The sequence below is a fragment of the Hippichthys cyanospilos genome, chromosome 16, assembly GCF_059441005.1.
Source record: "Hippichthys cyanospilos isolate Australia breed blue-spotted pipefish chromosome 16, RoL_Hcya_1.0, whole genome shotgun sequence".
Classification (NCBI taxonomy): Eukaryota; Metazoa; Chordata; class Actinopteri; order Syngnathiformes; family Syngnathidae; genus Hippichthys; species Hippichthys cyanospilos.
The window spans coordinates 10933070-10948759 of record NC_142384.1 but is presented as its reverse complement, the minus strand read 5'-3'; the positions used below and the strand labels follow the sequence as shown (position 1 = coordinate 10948759).

General features: G+C 43.3%; 2 protein-coding genes across 7 annotated transcripts in view; one reads left to right on the top strand and one right to left on the bottom strand.

The window, feature by feature from the left end:
* The first annotated feature begins 97 nt into the window (after positions 1-97).
* Positions 98-1726, top strand: hexim1 (HEXIM P-TEFb complex subunit 1). The gene has a single exon (XM_088436704.1). It carries the CDS (start codon positions 390-392, stop codon positions 1347-1349), a length of 960 nt encoding a protein of 319 aa, XP_088292830.1. The 5' UTR covers positions 98-389; the 3' UTR covers positions 1350-1726.
* Positions 1727-3061: 1335 nt separating this feature from the next.
* Positions 3062-15690, bottom strand: part of arhgap23a (Rho GTPase activating protein 23a) — a 53688-nt gene continuing 41059 nt past the window's right edge. For 3 of the 6 annotated variants that reach the window (XM_088436703.1, XM_088436700.1, XM_088436697.1), the window contains exons 8-24: positions 13787-13942; positions 12133-12244; positions 12022-12061; positions 11083-11220; positions 10677-10985; positions 9881-9942; positions 9688-9806; positions 9416-9534; positions 9195-9347; positions 9002-9080; positions 8859-8932; positions 8696-8785; positions 7623-7748; positions 7506-7547; positions 7350-7443; positions 5518-5549; positions 3062-5172 (exon numbers count right to left, since the gene is read on the bottom strand). In XM_088436703.1, coding sequence (XP_088292829.1) covers positions 4009-5172; positions 5518-5549; positions 7350-7443; positions 7506-7547; positions 7623-7748; positions 8696-8785; positions 8859-8932; positions 9002-9080; positions 9195-9347; positions 9416-9534; positions 9688-9806; positions 9881-9942; positions 10677-10985; positions 11083-11220; positions 12022-12061; positions 12133-12244; positions 13787-13942 — 2909 coding nt within the window. In that variant the 3' untranslated portion in view covers positions 3062-4008. The remainder of the gene's footprint in view (positions 5173-5517; positions 5550-7349; positions 7444-7505; positions 7548-7622; positions 7749-8695; positions 8786-8858; positions 8933-9001; positions 9081-9194; positions 9348-9415; positions 9535-9687; positions 9807-9880; positions 9943-10676; positions 10986-11082; positions 11221-12021; positions 12062-12132; positions 12245-13786; positions 13943-15690) is intronic. The other 3 variants (XM_088436698.1, XM_088436699.1, XM_088436702.1) reach the window with 3 other exon arrangements.

Genomic DNA, 15690 nt, shown 5'->3' with positions numbered 1-15690 from the left:
AATCCGTGAGAAGAGGCGAGGCACGCCGTGTGCGCGGCTGGAGGCGGAGCGCGTATATAAATGCGAGCTCCCTCCACTGGAGCGGCATACTGGACGCTGTAGTGGCGGCGGGACGTAATCTCCTTGTAGACGCGGGGCTGTGACAGCGGCGAAACGGTTAATAGTGTGAAACCCTCAAAGGAGCTGTCGTTTAGTCATTAGTTAGACTTTTTGACACTTTACCGCGAAACATTTTTGGGGAAGGGATTATTCACTCATAATCAGGGGTATTTTGTTAGATTTATTGTGGAGAAACTCCCACCGGACAAACTTTTTTTGTTTAAATAATAACAATAGGGGGTCTTTAAAATGCGTTGAAATACTAGACGGAAGATAAGAGGGGCATCACGATGACAGAACCAGCGGAGCAGACCGACCACCTGAAAAGTTCGGCCAACCCATCAGGTGGGAACAGCAGCGACGGATCCAAGCATCTCCCAGCCGGCCACCGCGATGCACCGCCGCACAACGGCGATAGAGGGCGCCAGAGGAGCGGCAAGCACCACCAGGATGTCAACAGCGACAAGTTGAGGGGGGTGTGTACCGGAAATGGGTCCCCCAACGCCGGGGATGCGCCTCCGCCGTCGGCTGGGCTCCAAGTCGACTCGGACACCGGCCTGGTGGTGGACGCTCGCCTGGGCAGGAAGCGGCACCGGCGCCGCGCCGCCAAAAAGAAGCGCCACTGGAAGCCCTACTACAAACTTTCGTGGGAGGAGCGGAAGGCGCAGGACGAGCGAGAGACCGCCCGGGCGTCCCGCCTGCGCGAGGAGATGTTCGCCAAGGGGCTACCGGTGGCTCCGTACAACACCACCCAATTCCTCATGGACGAGCACGACCGCGAGGAGCCGGATCTCAACACCGAGGCGCGGCGGCCGGACGACACGGGAAGCGAGGAGGACCTTTTCGAGCACGACGACGAGGACGACGACGACGGGAGCGGAGGCGGCGCGGGAGGCGGCGGCGGCGGCTGCGGCGGAAGCAGCGATGGCATCGGGAGATCCGGCAACGCCGGCGGGGAGTTTCTCCAACGGGACTTTTCCGAGACCTACGAGATGTACCACGTCGAGAGCCTGCAGAACATGACCAAGCAGGAGCTGGTGAGGGAGTACCTGGAGCTGGAGAAGTGCATGTCCCGCCTGGAGGAGGAGAACAACCAGCTGAGGCGCGCCGCTGTGGAGTCCGGAGGTGGAGGCGGCATCAGCGTGGAGGAACCTCTGGCGCGTCTCCAGGAGCTCGAGCGGGAGCTGGAGAGACTGAAGGCCCAGAATACGGAGCTCCTGCTGCGGAGCCAGCCCTCCGTGGACAATTAGAGACGCTCTGCAAACTATTCAAGAGGTAATAAAAACGCAACTGTTGTTTCCTATCAAAGGGGTTTTGGGGGTCAACATTTGGCCATCGGTTAAAAAAATAAATAAATATACGAAAGTTTTATTCCAATTTTGACCTTTTTGGGTCAACATTTGGCCCGATGTTTAAAAAAAAGTCATTACAAACATTTTGGACTATTTTTTTCTGTCAACTTTTGGACTGAAACAGAACAGGAAAAACTCAATGCAAAACCACTTTTCATATTCGAATTTTTGTCAACATTCGGTTGGGGGTGTTAGTAAAATATTTTTTTTTTCCAGAACTGACTTGATATTTTTGTCAACGTATTGCTGGAGTTTAAAAACCTATGTATAAATCACTTGTTTGGACATTTTTTCCTGTTAACATTTGGGTATGTGGTTAAAAAATTAATGCTTCATAAAAATGTTGACATTTGGTCACCCTTTTTTTTTGGGGGGGGGGGGGGGGGGGGGCAGCATTTGGTCATTAAAATATAAGTTTCCTACCTGTAGTTTAAACTGTCAACGTTTACTTTACAAACGTTCTCTGTTGCATTTTGTCAGTTACAACAGCAAGAAATATGACAACCAATCAGGCCAGTCAATCCAATGTTTAACGTTTTAACAGTTTGTGGGTGTGTTAAGTTGTTCAATAAAAATCTTATAACATTTGTTTGTCGATCTATCCAGTTATGTTTGCATACAATAACAAAGTGTGAAGAGTCCCCCTGGAAATTGCACTAGCTATTTATTTTTCTAATGTGGACCGAACCCTGGCACAAAGTGAAAATCTGAGTGAAATCCTTAAAAAGGTTTGTAAATCGCCCAGATGGCAGCAAAGCAGTTTCAAAAGATTCCTCACCTGACTTTAGCAAAAAAAAAAAAAAAAAGAAGCAAGATGTCCATTTTGGTTTGAGGCCAATCATCACTGTAGGTTTAAATATTCAACCAGGTGCTTCCTCACCTATGGTCCACTGGAGGGCGCCACTTGGAGATTCAAGCAACAAAACCACTTGTTTTAAACATACTTCTGTTTATTTACATCATGTATATACTATAATAACAATACACTAAGTAGAGTTATACTCATAAGCCATTCCAAAAAATGTACACACAAAAACATTGTTACATATTAAGTATGTACAATGACAACACGAGCGACACCTTTTAGTTTAGACCACATGGGAGAGTGCATAGTGTGCTTTTTCTTTGTCTTTTTTTTTTTCCCTTATGAATTCAATGTACACATCTTTGGAGGCGAGCTGGGGAAGGAGGAGATAAGGAGCCAGCATGGCACTAGTCTGCGGAACATTCTAGAAAGGAGGCACTTGTTTGAACGCACAAAAGTTGTGAGGTTTGAAGTCGCGTGACCATGAAGTGACGAGAAGAGGCGTTGACAAAAACCCTAAACACATGCGGCTAACCTGACACAAAAATGGCCTTCGTAAGCTGTGACGTCACCATACAAAAAATGCATATATAATACTGTATCCATAAACAATATATTAAGGGAACATTTCAAGTAGCATCTGGAGAAAGAAATGTCTGTAAACCATTAAAAAAAGAGTATTATTATTATTAAGGTTAAAAACAAAACTTTCATATGTACAACTTAATAAGGCTTTGTACAAATGTTACAATACAAAAACAGGAGGAAAAGAAGCCAACCGTGAACATGGGAAGGTTTGCCCCCCCCCCCCCCCCCCAAAAAAAAAAAAAGCACCGTTTTCCTAAGGAAATTCATGCAAGAAAAGACAAGAGGGGACTGAGCAAATGTCTTGGACCACCAGACCATCAAAGCTGAGCACACTAGACATGATCTCCAAGCTGTTTTTTTTTTCTTTTAAATAATAAAACATATTTTTCTTATAAAAACATTTTTTTTAACATTAAAATGCCACTGTTTACATACTTTTTTTTTTGCTTATTCCAAACCATGACTTTAATAGCACCGTACATATATATATATATTTTTTATTCTGCAATTTTTGCCATACTGTGAGATAAGGGATGCAATATATATATATATTTTTTTTAATGAATCTAAAACACCAACAAAAAGTTTCTTGTTTGATTAGACGATCAAAGGTCACATTATTTGCGCTGACAATTCTTTTTGGAGTGAATCTCAACTTGTGCCTCATCAACGTCCAATGGATTCAAAATCTGCTATTAAAACAAGTCAAGTGGTGACCCAAAACATTTGCGCGGCGGTGGTGGTGATCATGAGGTCAGAGTGCTGTCTTCACCCTACAAAAGCACACATGAAAGTAAGGAAGCAACAAAATAAAAAAGCTTTGGCAATGGATATCGATTAAAAAAAATATGAATAAAAGAACTAAAGAAGCCAGTGCGCTGACCCGCAGCTGAAGGGTCGGATCCGGGGACGGCCCAGAGTCTCCCGGTTGCTTCCTGACAACGCGTCTCTTCTCGTCCTGGGGGCGTCGTCCCCCGGGACGGACGGCGGCACTTGGGACGGCCACGGGGAGCTTCAGCTTCGATCTTCTCGCCCTTCAACCTCTCGTGGATGAGCGACCGAGTTTCACGCAGGCGCAGGCGAAACCTGGACGCCCCTCGCTCGATGCCGTTTTGGCCCCGCGGCGCTTCTATTATTGGGAACACGTTCTCATTCCGCCGCCGCTCACAGGTACTGGTGGAACCTGGACGTGGGCGCCTGGAGGCCGGAAGACCCTTGCTGGACATCGTCGCGGTTGTCTCCCTTGGGGCCGACGGGCGAGAGCGGGAACTCGGCCACGGGCAACGGAGGCCGCTTGTTGCCGGACGCCTCGGTGGGCGAGGCCACCACCGTGTGTCGGCGCCAGGCCCGCCTCTTGCGCCGGCTCTCGGGCGACAGAGGCTTGCGCATGCCCACGCTGCGCAGGTCGTCGGCCGACCCGAGCAGGCGCGCGCGCACCTGATCCGCCAGCGACTTGGCGGCGGGGGCGAATGACGCCGCCTCACTGGGGGGCGGCGGGGCGGCTTGCCTGACCCGGGACGGGCGGAGATTCTCCTGGCCGCTCCCCGATGACGTGTGTCTTCTCGTTCCGGGCGCGTCGTCGCCACCGGGGGCGGACCCGGCAGGGATCTCCAACAGGTCCAGGGAGTGAGCTTTCATCTTGTCGCCTTTGAGCTTTTTGCGAGCGAGCGTGTCACACTGGATGAGTTTATGAGAGTTGAAGGACGGGCGCGAGTGCAGCCTGTGCGACGAAGACGTGGACGACGGCGTGGCGGAGCGCGCCCCGCCGCCGCCGTTATCGTCGTCGGGTTTCTCCGTGCGCGTGGCCGCCGAGGGTTTGCGAGGCGGCGTCGGAGGGGGCGGCGGCTTCCCGGGACGCTCCCGCGAAGCGAAGCCGCTCTCGTTGTCCGTCTCGCTCACCAGCTCGCTGTGCTCGTCGTCGGCGTCCTCGGCCCCCAGGCTGCGGCCCAACGTGGACAGCGTGGAGTATCCCGACACGATGGAGCGGGCGTCCGCTCTTCCTACCGCCTCCTCTTCCTCTTTCCCACCTTTCGCCGCCGCCTCCTCTTCTTCTTCTTTCACCTCCTCTTTCTCCTCCTCTTCCTCATCGTCTTCATCATCCTCCTCACCCTCCGCGTGAGGAGCCCCGGCGCCTCCCGCTTCTTCTTCCTCCTCCTCCTCCTCTTCCTCCTCCGCCTTGACACGTTCGTGCTCCGAGTCGTCGTCGGTGCTGCTCCCCACCCGCCGAGCGTTGTGACGCTTGCGTCGCTTGCGGCCCGTCACCGCCGACATGATGGACAGAGTCAGGAAGTCCTTGGCGCTCAGGTCCTTCTTGGAACCCCAGGAGCCCTGAAGCGGAGCCAAGATGCCGGATTACTACAACACTCCTGATTTTTCAAGAGGTTAGGCAAGTTTATCATGAAGTAGATTTAGGCTCAAGTCTGTACACATATTGGCTTTACTTCTATTGTGCAAGGTGGAAGTTGGACTTTAAAAGTAGTTGTAATCAGTAGAGACTAGATGAGACACAAATCCCACAGGGTCTCACGAGAGAAACCGAGAGATCAGGACGAGATTTTGGCAACATTTCTAATCTAAAATAATGCCCCAAAGTTCAAAGTTTTCCACAAGAAAACTAACATAAAGAAGGAGTGTCATTTTTGTTACAGGCTCGAATGAATTAGTGATGTTTACCTTGGATTTGGCGGAGTCACTGTTGGTGGAGTCTGAAGGGACACAAGACGACCGTTTATTGAGTGACAAAAAGTAAACACATTTGGAAGGAAGGCACAGAGACACTTGATGAGATAACACGAATTCATTTGATGTCATCAAAATGGAGGGCGTGTCTAGCAATCACAGCCACCCACCAATAGAGGGCAGCAGAGCAATTTTGTACTCTAACTTACCAAGTGCTTTTCTCTGTGCCCTCTTGGTTTTATACGCACAAACACAGGAGATTACAAAATGACTTTGATTGGAATGAGCACATTAATACAAAAGTAAACACCAGGAGGATCATCCAAAGTTGCAGTCAGTGATAAAGCAATGAAGCAATTATAAAATTAAGTAAGACAACGACAACATGCTCCCACAAACACATGTGGCTGTTACTGTGGCAGTCAAGTCGCATTGTCACAGTGACACACTTGCACACGCACAATTGAGGGCAGTGAGGGCAATATGCTCTGACAAACCTCGGGCTACTACTGGGGGGAAGGGGGTGGGGGGAGTTGCACTGTCACCATGACACGCACACAAACGAGACACACACGCGTACACACACACACACGTGTATTGGCGTCCTACCGCAGAGGTTGCTCCACAGGCTCAGCTAAGAGAGTGAAGCAGAGTGAAAGTCACAAGATGAGCGACGTGCAGAGAGAAATACAAAGCAAAGAGGAAAGGGGGGAAAAAAAGTGCGGCTGATAGCTAAATGCTAACCGATCGACTTCGGTAGTCATGCTACACGCTGCTGTGCCAAAGGAAAGGAGGGAATTTTGTCTTTAAAAAGCTAACATTACAAATGACACACATTTGATTTTTTCCCAACAAATACAATAATAATAAACACGAATGAGTTTCCGGGTGACATCGGCGCCATAAATTTAGTCTTTTTTTTGCAGTTGGGCATGGGCTGATAACTGGACAATTTAATGAGGTGTTAAAAAGTCACGAGACTCCACAGACGCTCTGAAAAGGAGCAGCAGATGATTGGCTGATTGCAGAGTTCACTCTATTAGCTGCCTCTGGGATTTTTTTTTTAAACATATCACCATTATTTTAGAATATTTTTTTCAAAGTCCAGTGTGCCTCACAGCGGACATTTGTGGAAATGCAGAGCTGTTTAACAATAATAGGACGAGTGATATGGTATCACTAGTGCTTGCAGATTTGACTTAACAAGCCACCTAACAATAGAGAGAACGCAAAGTTTTTTTTTTTTTTTTTTAACGTTCTTGCCATGCCTGCAATGTAAGGAGGAGATCTTTGTCTTAAAAAAGATTTTCAGTGACATGACACAGGGACTTAATAAGAACAATCAAAAAACAAGAAAGAAGAATGTATTTATTTATAAATTTCTACTAAAACGGTGCACATTTCTTTATGTAACTTTAATCCCGTGATACCTTTACTCATGTTTATCAGGCCATCATAGTAGTAATGAATGTCTTAGAAAAAAATATTTACACCTTGAGTGCATTTCTAATAATGGTCTCTGATAATATTTCCATAGATTTCTCAAAAATAATGAAAAAGTAAAAGTAATGTCAATCATAACGTAAACTGGTAATAAATGTCATAATACATTTAATTACCGCCAACTATTTTGTTACCTCAGGCGAAAATAAGACTCTTAGATGTTCATTTATTGTTTAGGTGACTTAATCAAGGCTTTTTTTTTCTCATTGTTGCTCCTATTTATGCACAGTCAAACGTTTACCTCCTTTCTGCTAGCAATGCAGTTAGCATGCGGCTTCATCTAGGCGACTGTTAGTGCGCTAACTGTTAGCGGCGGTGCTCACCTGAGGCGTCACCAAGCAAAGCTGTCCGCCCGATGTTGGAAAGCAGGTGGTCGATGTTAGGGGCGGGCTGCACGTCCTCAGTGTCCACAGGCGTCTGGATACAAATTATTATTATCATCATTATTGTTATTATATTGAGATCAGCTAGTTGAATACCTTTTCATCCTTGTCCTGGTCCTCGCTAAAAAACCAGAGGTACTGCGAAGAAGACAGAAAACATTTATTTTGACATCGTTATTTTGGATGTGTGTGTTTATAAATGTGCGCGCTCACATGCTGTATGAGCGTCTCCACTATCTTGTAGCGATCCGGCATGTGTGTGACCATGTCCTTCATGTTGTCCTCGGATGTGCGCACTAGCGTTGGGCCGAACACCAGAGCCAGGTTTCGGGGCTCCATCTGCACCCATGAGACAATATTTGGAAAGAAATTAGACAAAGTGGTAACTGACAAAATATGCATATTTGTACATAAAAGGCAATAAAACTATATTTTGCCATGAAAACTACAAATCTGATTATAAAACAATTGATTTTCCTATGCCAACACGAAAGTCTTAAAAAAAAAAAAATGCTGTCAATTGCTATAAAATTAAAATTTCCATTAAATGCAATGCAATAAATTGACATAAAAATCCAAGATTTTGCTATGCACACTCAATATTTTGCCATAAGACATGTTGAAAGAAGTATTCTTACGGATCTTTCATGAGGTATTCATTTTCATATAGGTATTCAATTCTAGGTACTTTCAAGTGTGAGGGTCAGAAAATGGCTTTCACTAAATGAGTTAAGTAGCGGATAACTAATGCAAACACGTCTTGCAAATACTTGTCTAGTTCTCTAGCGTTTGCAAAACACCAATTTCACAATTTAGCTAGTTTTCAAATGCTTGACTTTTAAAATGATGAATTAATCGAATTAATTGGATTTATTGCCCAGCCCTTACTAAAATGCTTTTTTGGTGACAAAAATGCAGTATACAGCATAAATGACACAAGAGTTTGCACAATGTTGCAATTGTCCAGAGAAACCCCACAAAAGTAATTCATCATAGGAATATAATACCTATATAAATATATTTGCTAGTCAATTACAAGTAATGGACTTGTATTTTTATCAGTGGCAGTGGAAAATAAATCAAAAATATCTTTAATGTAATTTTTGCATCTGCTAAAGACCGTTTACCATATGAATTGAATATTTTAAAACAAAAAAACGAATATTTGACCACAAGAAAGGCTACGCTTTTCCTCAGTGTAATATTTTTCCAAGAAAAAAAAAATTGCCATCATTTTCTTTTTTAAACAGGTCATCAGTGAATTTGACTGCTGTTTTATCACTCACCTTGTTCTTATCGGAATGGTCTGCCACCGTCTTCAAGTGACCCACCAAGAACTTGAGCGTGTGGTAATAATAATCTGGAAGGTCTCGGATCTACAGGGGAAAATGATGACGAATCAGGATCTAGCAATCCAGTTTCAACGAGTGTGAACATAATTGAGTGTACCAGCTTCTTCATGGTCTTCAGTCTTTCTGACGCATCCTCCATTCTGTTGGCGTCGATGAAATCGTTGTACTTGTCTGCAAGGGACCACAAAGAGGCAGTGTGAGTACGTGTGTGTGTGCAAGTGTGTGTGTGACAGGACTTACCATTAGTGAAGAGTGGCTCTGGAAGTTTCCGGAAGAAAGATTTCAGTAAGCTGCTGACAACATTGAGATCCTGCCATTTCTGTCCACACCAAATAAAGACAAGTGAATGATGCAGCTTCTGCGTAACAAAAATCTGATATATGACAACAAACATTTTTCCAAATTGATTTTCGACAGCATATGGCGCGCTGACCTCCTCTGTCGGGTTGATGTCCACACCCTTGTTGAGTTGCTCTTGTAAGAGTGACACCATGGCGTTGTTACCGGGCACGCGGTAGATGCCCGTGTACTCCAATCCCATGTCCTCCACCAAGCCGCAGCAGATCTCCACGATCAGTGGGATGAACTGGATCGGATCCGGATCAACATATGAGTGTGATGTGAGCCTTGGAGAGACAGAAAAGGGGGACTGACCTTGTTGTTGACACCCGGCTGACAGTCCTCCAGCCTCACGCCGAAGGCTTTAGGCCCAGCTTTTTTGGTCTTCTTCATGATGTTGATTCCCCATGGAGATTTGGGAGGGCTGCTCTCGTCTGTGGACAAATAATAGTTCCGCGTTAGAATGTTTGTACAAAAAAAAATAAAATAAAAACAGCATATTATAGTATGGATAACAGAATATTTACAAAGAAAATGCAGTATACTGCCAAAATTGCATAATTAGCAAAGATAATAATGATGTTCACCTTTTCCGTCTGGTTTGGGCGAGCGCGGCGCCCCCAAAGCGTTCTCGGTCTTGGCGAGCAGGAAAGGAGGCTTCATGCGGGACATCCTGGGCGAAGAGTCGGGTTTGCTGCCAGTTGGGCTGCAAAGAGCCTTGATTACTTTGAGTTAAGAGTACACGATGGGATTCAAAGTGCAACCGCGAGGGTGCCTCACCTCTGCTTCCTGTAGTCATTCAGTTTCTTATTGATCAGCGCTTGCCTGGAAAAGCCCAACTCCTGCAACAGGCACAAACACTTTATAGAGAACTACTACTATTTGTGGCAGGTGTTGCCATAAAATGAAACTATATTTTATCAATAAAAAGGCCTTTTAAGTTTGCCACAAATTTTTGCTCTTAAATGACTTATTTGGCTAGTAACACAACTATACATTGACTATTATTTTTTATATAATTTATAATTAGTTGTATAACAATTAAATAAATACTGCATGTAGTAACAAAATGCTGCATTTGCCAATGAATATTATATACCTATATTAGTTGCCTCCCAAAATTGTTATAATTTGATATAAATCACCTAGTCAAAAAAAAAAAAAAAAAAAAAAAAACTTAAAAAAATTGCTTTACAACCAAAACATGAATCCTCCCAATCCCCCCAATTGCCACAAAAATGCAAAATTTTGGTGAGAGGACAACATTTGTAGCATAAAATGCACTTAATTTTAACAACAATCCTAAACATTGGTCCACAAAATACCCATTTTTTTTAATGAACTGCTGGATATACAGTATGTGCAAAAAAGTAAACTATAAAATGACATATTTGGCTATAAAATAATGCGCTGTACATCAAAATGTAGATGTTGGCAGAAAATGTTCAAACAATAGAGATTGGCATATGAATGACACATTTATATATATAAAAATAATCCTGACTATCCTATCAACAAAAAACATGAATACAGTATTCAATTTAGATGTCAGCACACTACAATTAAAGGTTCCCACCTCGCTGTCCGTCTTGCTGTTCTCCCGGATGACCTGGATCCAGGCCAGCATGTGGTCCCGGTCCTCGGCCTGCAGCAGGTACTCGCAAAAGTCCTGCGTGGTGAGCCTGAGTGCGTGCTTGCGCTTGGTCTCGCTGTAGGCGATGTCCACCAGGCAGCCGCGGATGCTGATGGGCTGCTCGTCCTCGGCGGCGCCGCCCAGCGCCGATCCGCGCAGCACCGCCTCCCGCTTGTCCTTGTACAGGAAGAGCGACTGCGAGCGCAGAACGGAGAACACGCGCTTCCACGGCCGCATCCCGCTGCCCACTTTCTGCCACAGAAAAAAAAAAAAAGAGTGATTTTCCATGATAAAAAAGATCAATTTTAAAAAAGGCCCCCAAGAAATATGAAATCTTGGTGCCGCTCACCTTGCCCTTTTCAGTGAGGATCTGCTTGAAGTGCAGCCAACCTTCCTTCCTTACGTCACTATATGTGATGGTGCCCAACTCAGAGGTGGAGTGACGCTTGGAGCGCACCTCCTCTGCCGTACCCAGGTTGTCCAGAGACTGAAAAACAAAGTCATTCCTCAGATTGTGCAGCAGGGGGCTTCAGAAACACAACAAAAAATTAACATAATGGGGGTTAAAATAGTGTTTCAGTTATTAATCCACGACAACAAATTATTGTACAACAATTATTTTGTAATCTCAAACCAGAACCTCTAAAAGATATTTTGTATGATGTTTTTTAGGTCAAGCATTGTCTTCATCTTGTTAAGGGAAAACGTCAACAAAAAAATTGTTTTTAACAATCCCATTAGTATACTATTACATTACACTTTTTCTCCCCAACTATCATTCCTTTGACAAATATTTTCATGAAAAAAAAAAAGTCATTATCAAGTGTTGAGATGGAATATTAGTGTGTTTTTTTTCTGGCGAATACATCATTCGCATGACAAAGTCCAGTTTTTATATGGCAATGGCAATGTACTACTCATGTCACATACCTGATTTTTCATTTTTTGATGGGGTGGTGGTGGATTGAAACAAACAAAAAATGCCTTTGTAGCAAAATCCAGCATCTATGTGAAATATATATTTGGTGGTTTTCCTCAAAATATGTAAAAAGGAAAATATGTTTTTGTGGTTTAATGTATGTTTTTGGGCACATTATTGCTATGGCGAGATGTAGCATTTTAGGGAGAAATGTTTTAGCATATTTTCAAAGAATGTACATTTTATTTTTATTTATAGTTTGGAATCACCTTTGTCATTTTCACAGCAAAATGAGGAATTTTCACGACTATTTTCATTGAAAAGGCTACGGTGTGATGCGCATATTCACTATTTCTTGATCTCGCTCACCCCATCAGTGAAGAAGCTCTTGACTCTCTTTGGCAGCCTCCTGTTGAAAAAACAAAGCCTGATGAATGACATCACTTCCGACCAATGAGCTGCGCGTGTGCGTGAACTCACGAGAAGATGCGTCCGTCGTCCCGGAAGGCGTTGAGTCCCTCGTCGCAGGACTTGGAGCGCTCTGAGGTGATGGCTAGAAGATAGGAGGAACGGCGACCCGATTTAATAGCGCCTGCTCAGTGACAGCATGAACCAGTGGAGATGGAAAACAGAAAGAAAAAAAAGAAAGGATAGATGGATGGGGAAAAGAAAAGAAAGAATGATGATGTAATGCCAATCACCGCCGCTGTCGGATTGGGTGACGATGGGGAGGGGGAGTGAGCGAGGAAACGGGAAGGATGGGTGGCCATGAGCTCAGGTGTCGGTCTTTGTGTCACACTTGTTTACATACACGCAGACCTTTTCACCTTGCAAATGATCTAAGTCTAAACTGCTTCTTTGTATTTCCAAAACAACTAGTCAGAATTACTGAACCTTGCAAACATGCAGCATGCAAAATAAAGTACAAAATAAAAAATTATCAAGTAGTTTTCTGTCTAACATTGAGCCCCAAACATTTTGTGATGACTTTCCAGAATTAGCCAGAACTAGCTTCTCTTAATTAATTCCTGAAAATGTTTTTTTTTTGTTTGTTTGGTAAGTTTGGTTTACTCAAAAGATACAGACTTATCTTTGGAAAAGACTTAACTTTGGAAAATCCTTCTTTTGTCTTTAACTCATTCAGTGTCATGTACGAAAATTCTTGTCTTTTGAAATAGTAATAACAATAACAATTCTTAAAATTCCGGTCAAATACATTTTTTGTTATGGATAGGAGCTGACACACTTGACTAATGCTTACCTAACATAAGCCAATTGAGCACTGTAGTGATAAGTGTGACCATTGGATGGCAGTGTTTCCACACAGCGCAGCTGTCACCTAGATGCAAGTGTAACTGAAGAATGGAAGTCAATCTTTCAATGGCAGCACCCATATTTACATAGACAATATTTTGTTGGCCTTGAAAGGTGAGTGAAAATGCTAAACATACCGCCCTCTAGAGGGTTCCTTTTCCAATAAGGCTTGGCACTGAAAGAGTTAAATTAATATCTCTATGACAATGGCATAGTTAATATTTTGAGTATGCCAAATTCCTATAAGAAATTCCTTTCAGATTTTCTTTCAAATCCTCATCTCAGTGTCATAGTCAAACCATTCAAGCATGGTAAATTCTAGGACAGTGGACATTGACTAATCTCTGGAAAATTACTCAACAGAAAAATTATTATATTAATATAATAATAAAATTAAAATTATTCTTTTTTTGTCAGTTTAATTATTCAAGTTTGGTAGGTTCTTAGAAGATACTAAATCCTGTGAAATCCTTTCTTTGTAACTCCTGAAATGTGGTTTTCGGTACATCTTAATTTCTTATTGACAAATCAACGTTTCTCTCATCATACAGTATTTTGAAAAACATAATTCTTCTCAGGAATTACTCATGACCTTATTGGCTTAATCACACAAGAAAAAGAAAGAAAATTGCGCAAATCCAATGAAAAACTTGCACGGGACTCAATGGAGAAAATCACTTGAATTGATTTCAGCTGATTCTAACAAATTGTAACCTTGTCAGCAGAAGTTCTTCTGCTTGAAGGAAACTTGCAGCATTTCAGATGCAAGGCATGCAGCAGTGGCAGGGTGAAGGGTTGGGGGGGGGGGGGGGTAACTCACTGCAGTCATGTGAGAAGAGCCTAGTGGCGGGGAAGGTGAAGGTGGGGGAAGCGGGGCTGGCGGCCGTGGCGGGCGCCGAACTCATGCCACTGGAGACCACCGAGGACGCCGGCACATGGCGGGCGCGCAAGTCAGCGCTCGGGCTGGTGGGCTCATCTGTTGGGGAAGGTCAGGAAAAGATGGAGCGGCAGGAGGAGAGGAGGAAGATGGGTTAGGTGTTAGGAGGGAGAGGAGTCGATGATCAAGAGGAATTAAGAGGAAGAGGATTTTTTGGTTTGTTTTGCCTTCAAGAGGAAGAGTTTATGGTTTCCTTGCTGCCGTCATTGAATGCAACATGCAAACATGCTTCAGTATGAGAATAAATTAGCCTTGGGTTTGCACTTAGGGGGTATCTAGTCATGTGAATGTACGAAGCCGCAGCAGCAGTGTCAACGCCAGATTTGCACAAAACCGACGTGAATACACAAATTCCAGCATCTACTGTTGACTAGGAATGGCCGATTACCGATTTGACCGTCTATCGTGGTTTTAAAAAGACTAACTTTCAAAAGCTAATAGGTCTGTCACCAGTAATAAACTCTTTCTTTTTTTTTCTTTAAGGGTTGTATGGACAACAAAATATGATTGGCTGCTTGCAGAGTTGAGTCAATAAGCCGCCCCATTGAAGTTAATTAGACACTAGTCCTAAAAATAGCTGTGACTTGCTAAGAATTAAAACAGAAGAAAGTGTATATATATATTTTTTAATGTAAATATAACATGGTAAATGTTTTTTTTTGTACGTTCAATTCAATATTTTGTTTGTAGATAAATGAGATTGTGTTCAATGGAAAAAAGTGTCTTTTATTGACCTAAATATTTTAATAACGGACATTTTAGGGCTGTAATTGTGTGATACCGCAGTATTTTTGCCCATGCCTAACCATTACAGCTTTGAGGCATCGATTTGGAGACACTCAGTCGATTTTGTTGCAAGACAAAATACCAAGACCAGAATCTCATCAAACCATAACTGCATAATCGCTATCTACAGAATGAACTTTGGACAGTCAGCCAGTTGTAAACTCTGTAACACACTGCCATCAAAAATAAAATCTATCTTGGACTTTAAGATGCTTACTTCCAAAGCAAAACTCCAGGCTAAAGTAAAATCAAAACTGTACTCATTTGTAAATAGTGTGGCAATAGTATGTGATATGCTTTGTTTTTGTCTTTTTAAAATGATACATTTACCGTAACACTTCTACAGAAAAAAACATATGTAATATTAGTTTATTAATGTTTGAACTGTGTAGTTTATTTGTTTTTATTTATTTGATGTACTGTATATTTTATATTTTTACTGTATTGCAATGTTGTAGAAGAGCCTAAGTAGGGACCATGATTGAGAATTAGCATTCACATTAACCCCTAAATGAATCACATCACTGCACACTTGGAATTGTCTGACTGCGTTGTCTTTGCAAGATAAAGCTTTATTCATTCATTCAAATGTAGTGTGAAAGGGGCTAACAAAGCAAAAGGGAAACTTGCCGATTTGGCACAAAAAAGAGAAGCCAATTAATTGAGGTCCTGCGACTTTGTAGTCTTAAAAAAGGTTGTGGCATAAACCAGGGAGTGAATCCTTACAAAATTGTGGCTTTATTGTGGCAATTCGACATGATGGTGATGTGAAAGGTTGAATGTAAACTGAACAGATTATTCACTATTGGTAAGTGACCAGTAGAGGGTGCAATTTACTCATGACTGACTTTAGGTTTAAGTGGGACATTTAGCGCCGACCTGCAATTGGCTGGCAACCAGTTCCACCTACCGCCCAGTCAGCTGGAATAGGCACCAGCAAGACCTGTGACCCTTGTGAGGATAAGCGGTTATTAAAAAAAAAAATGGATGGATTTAGTGCT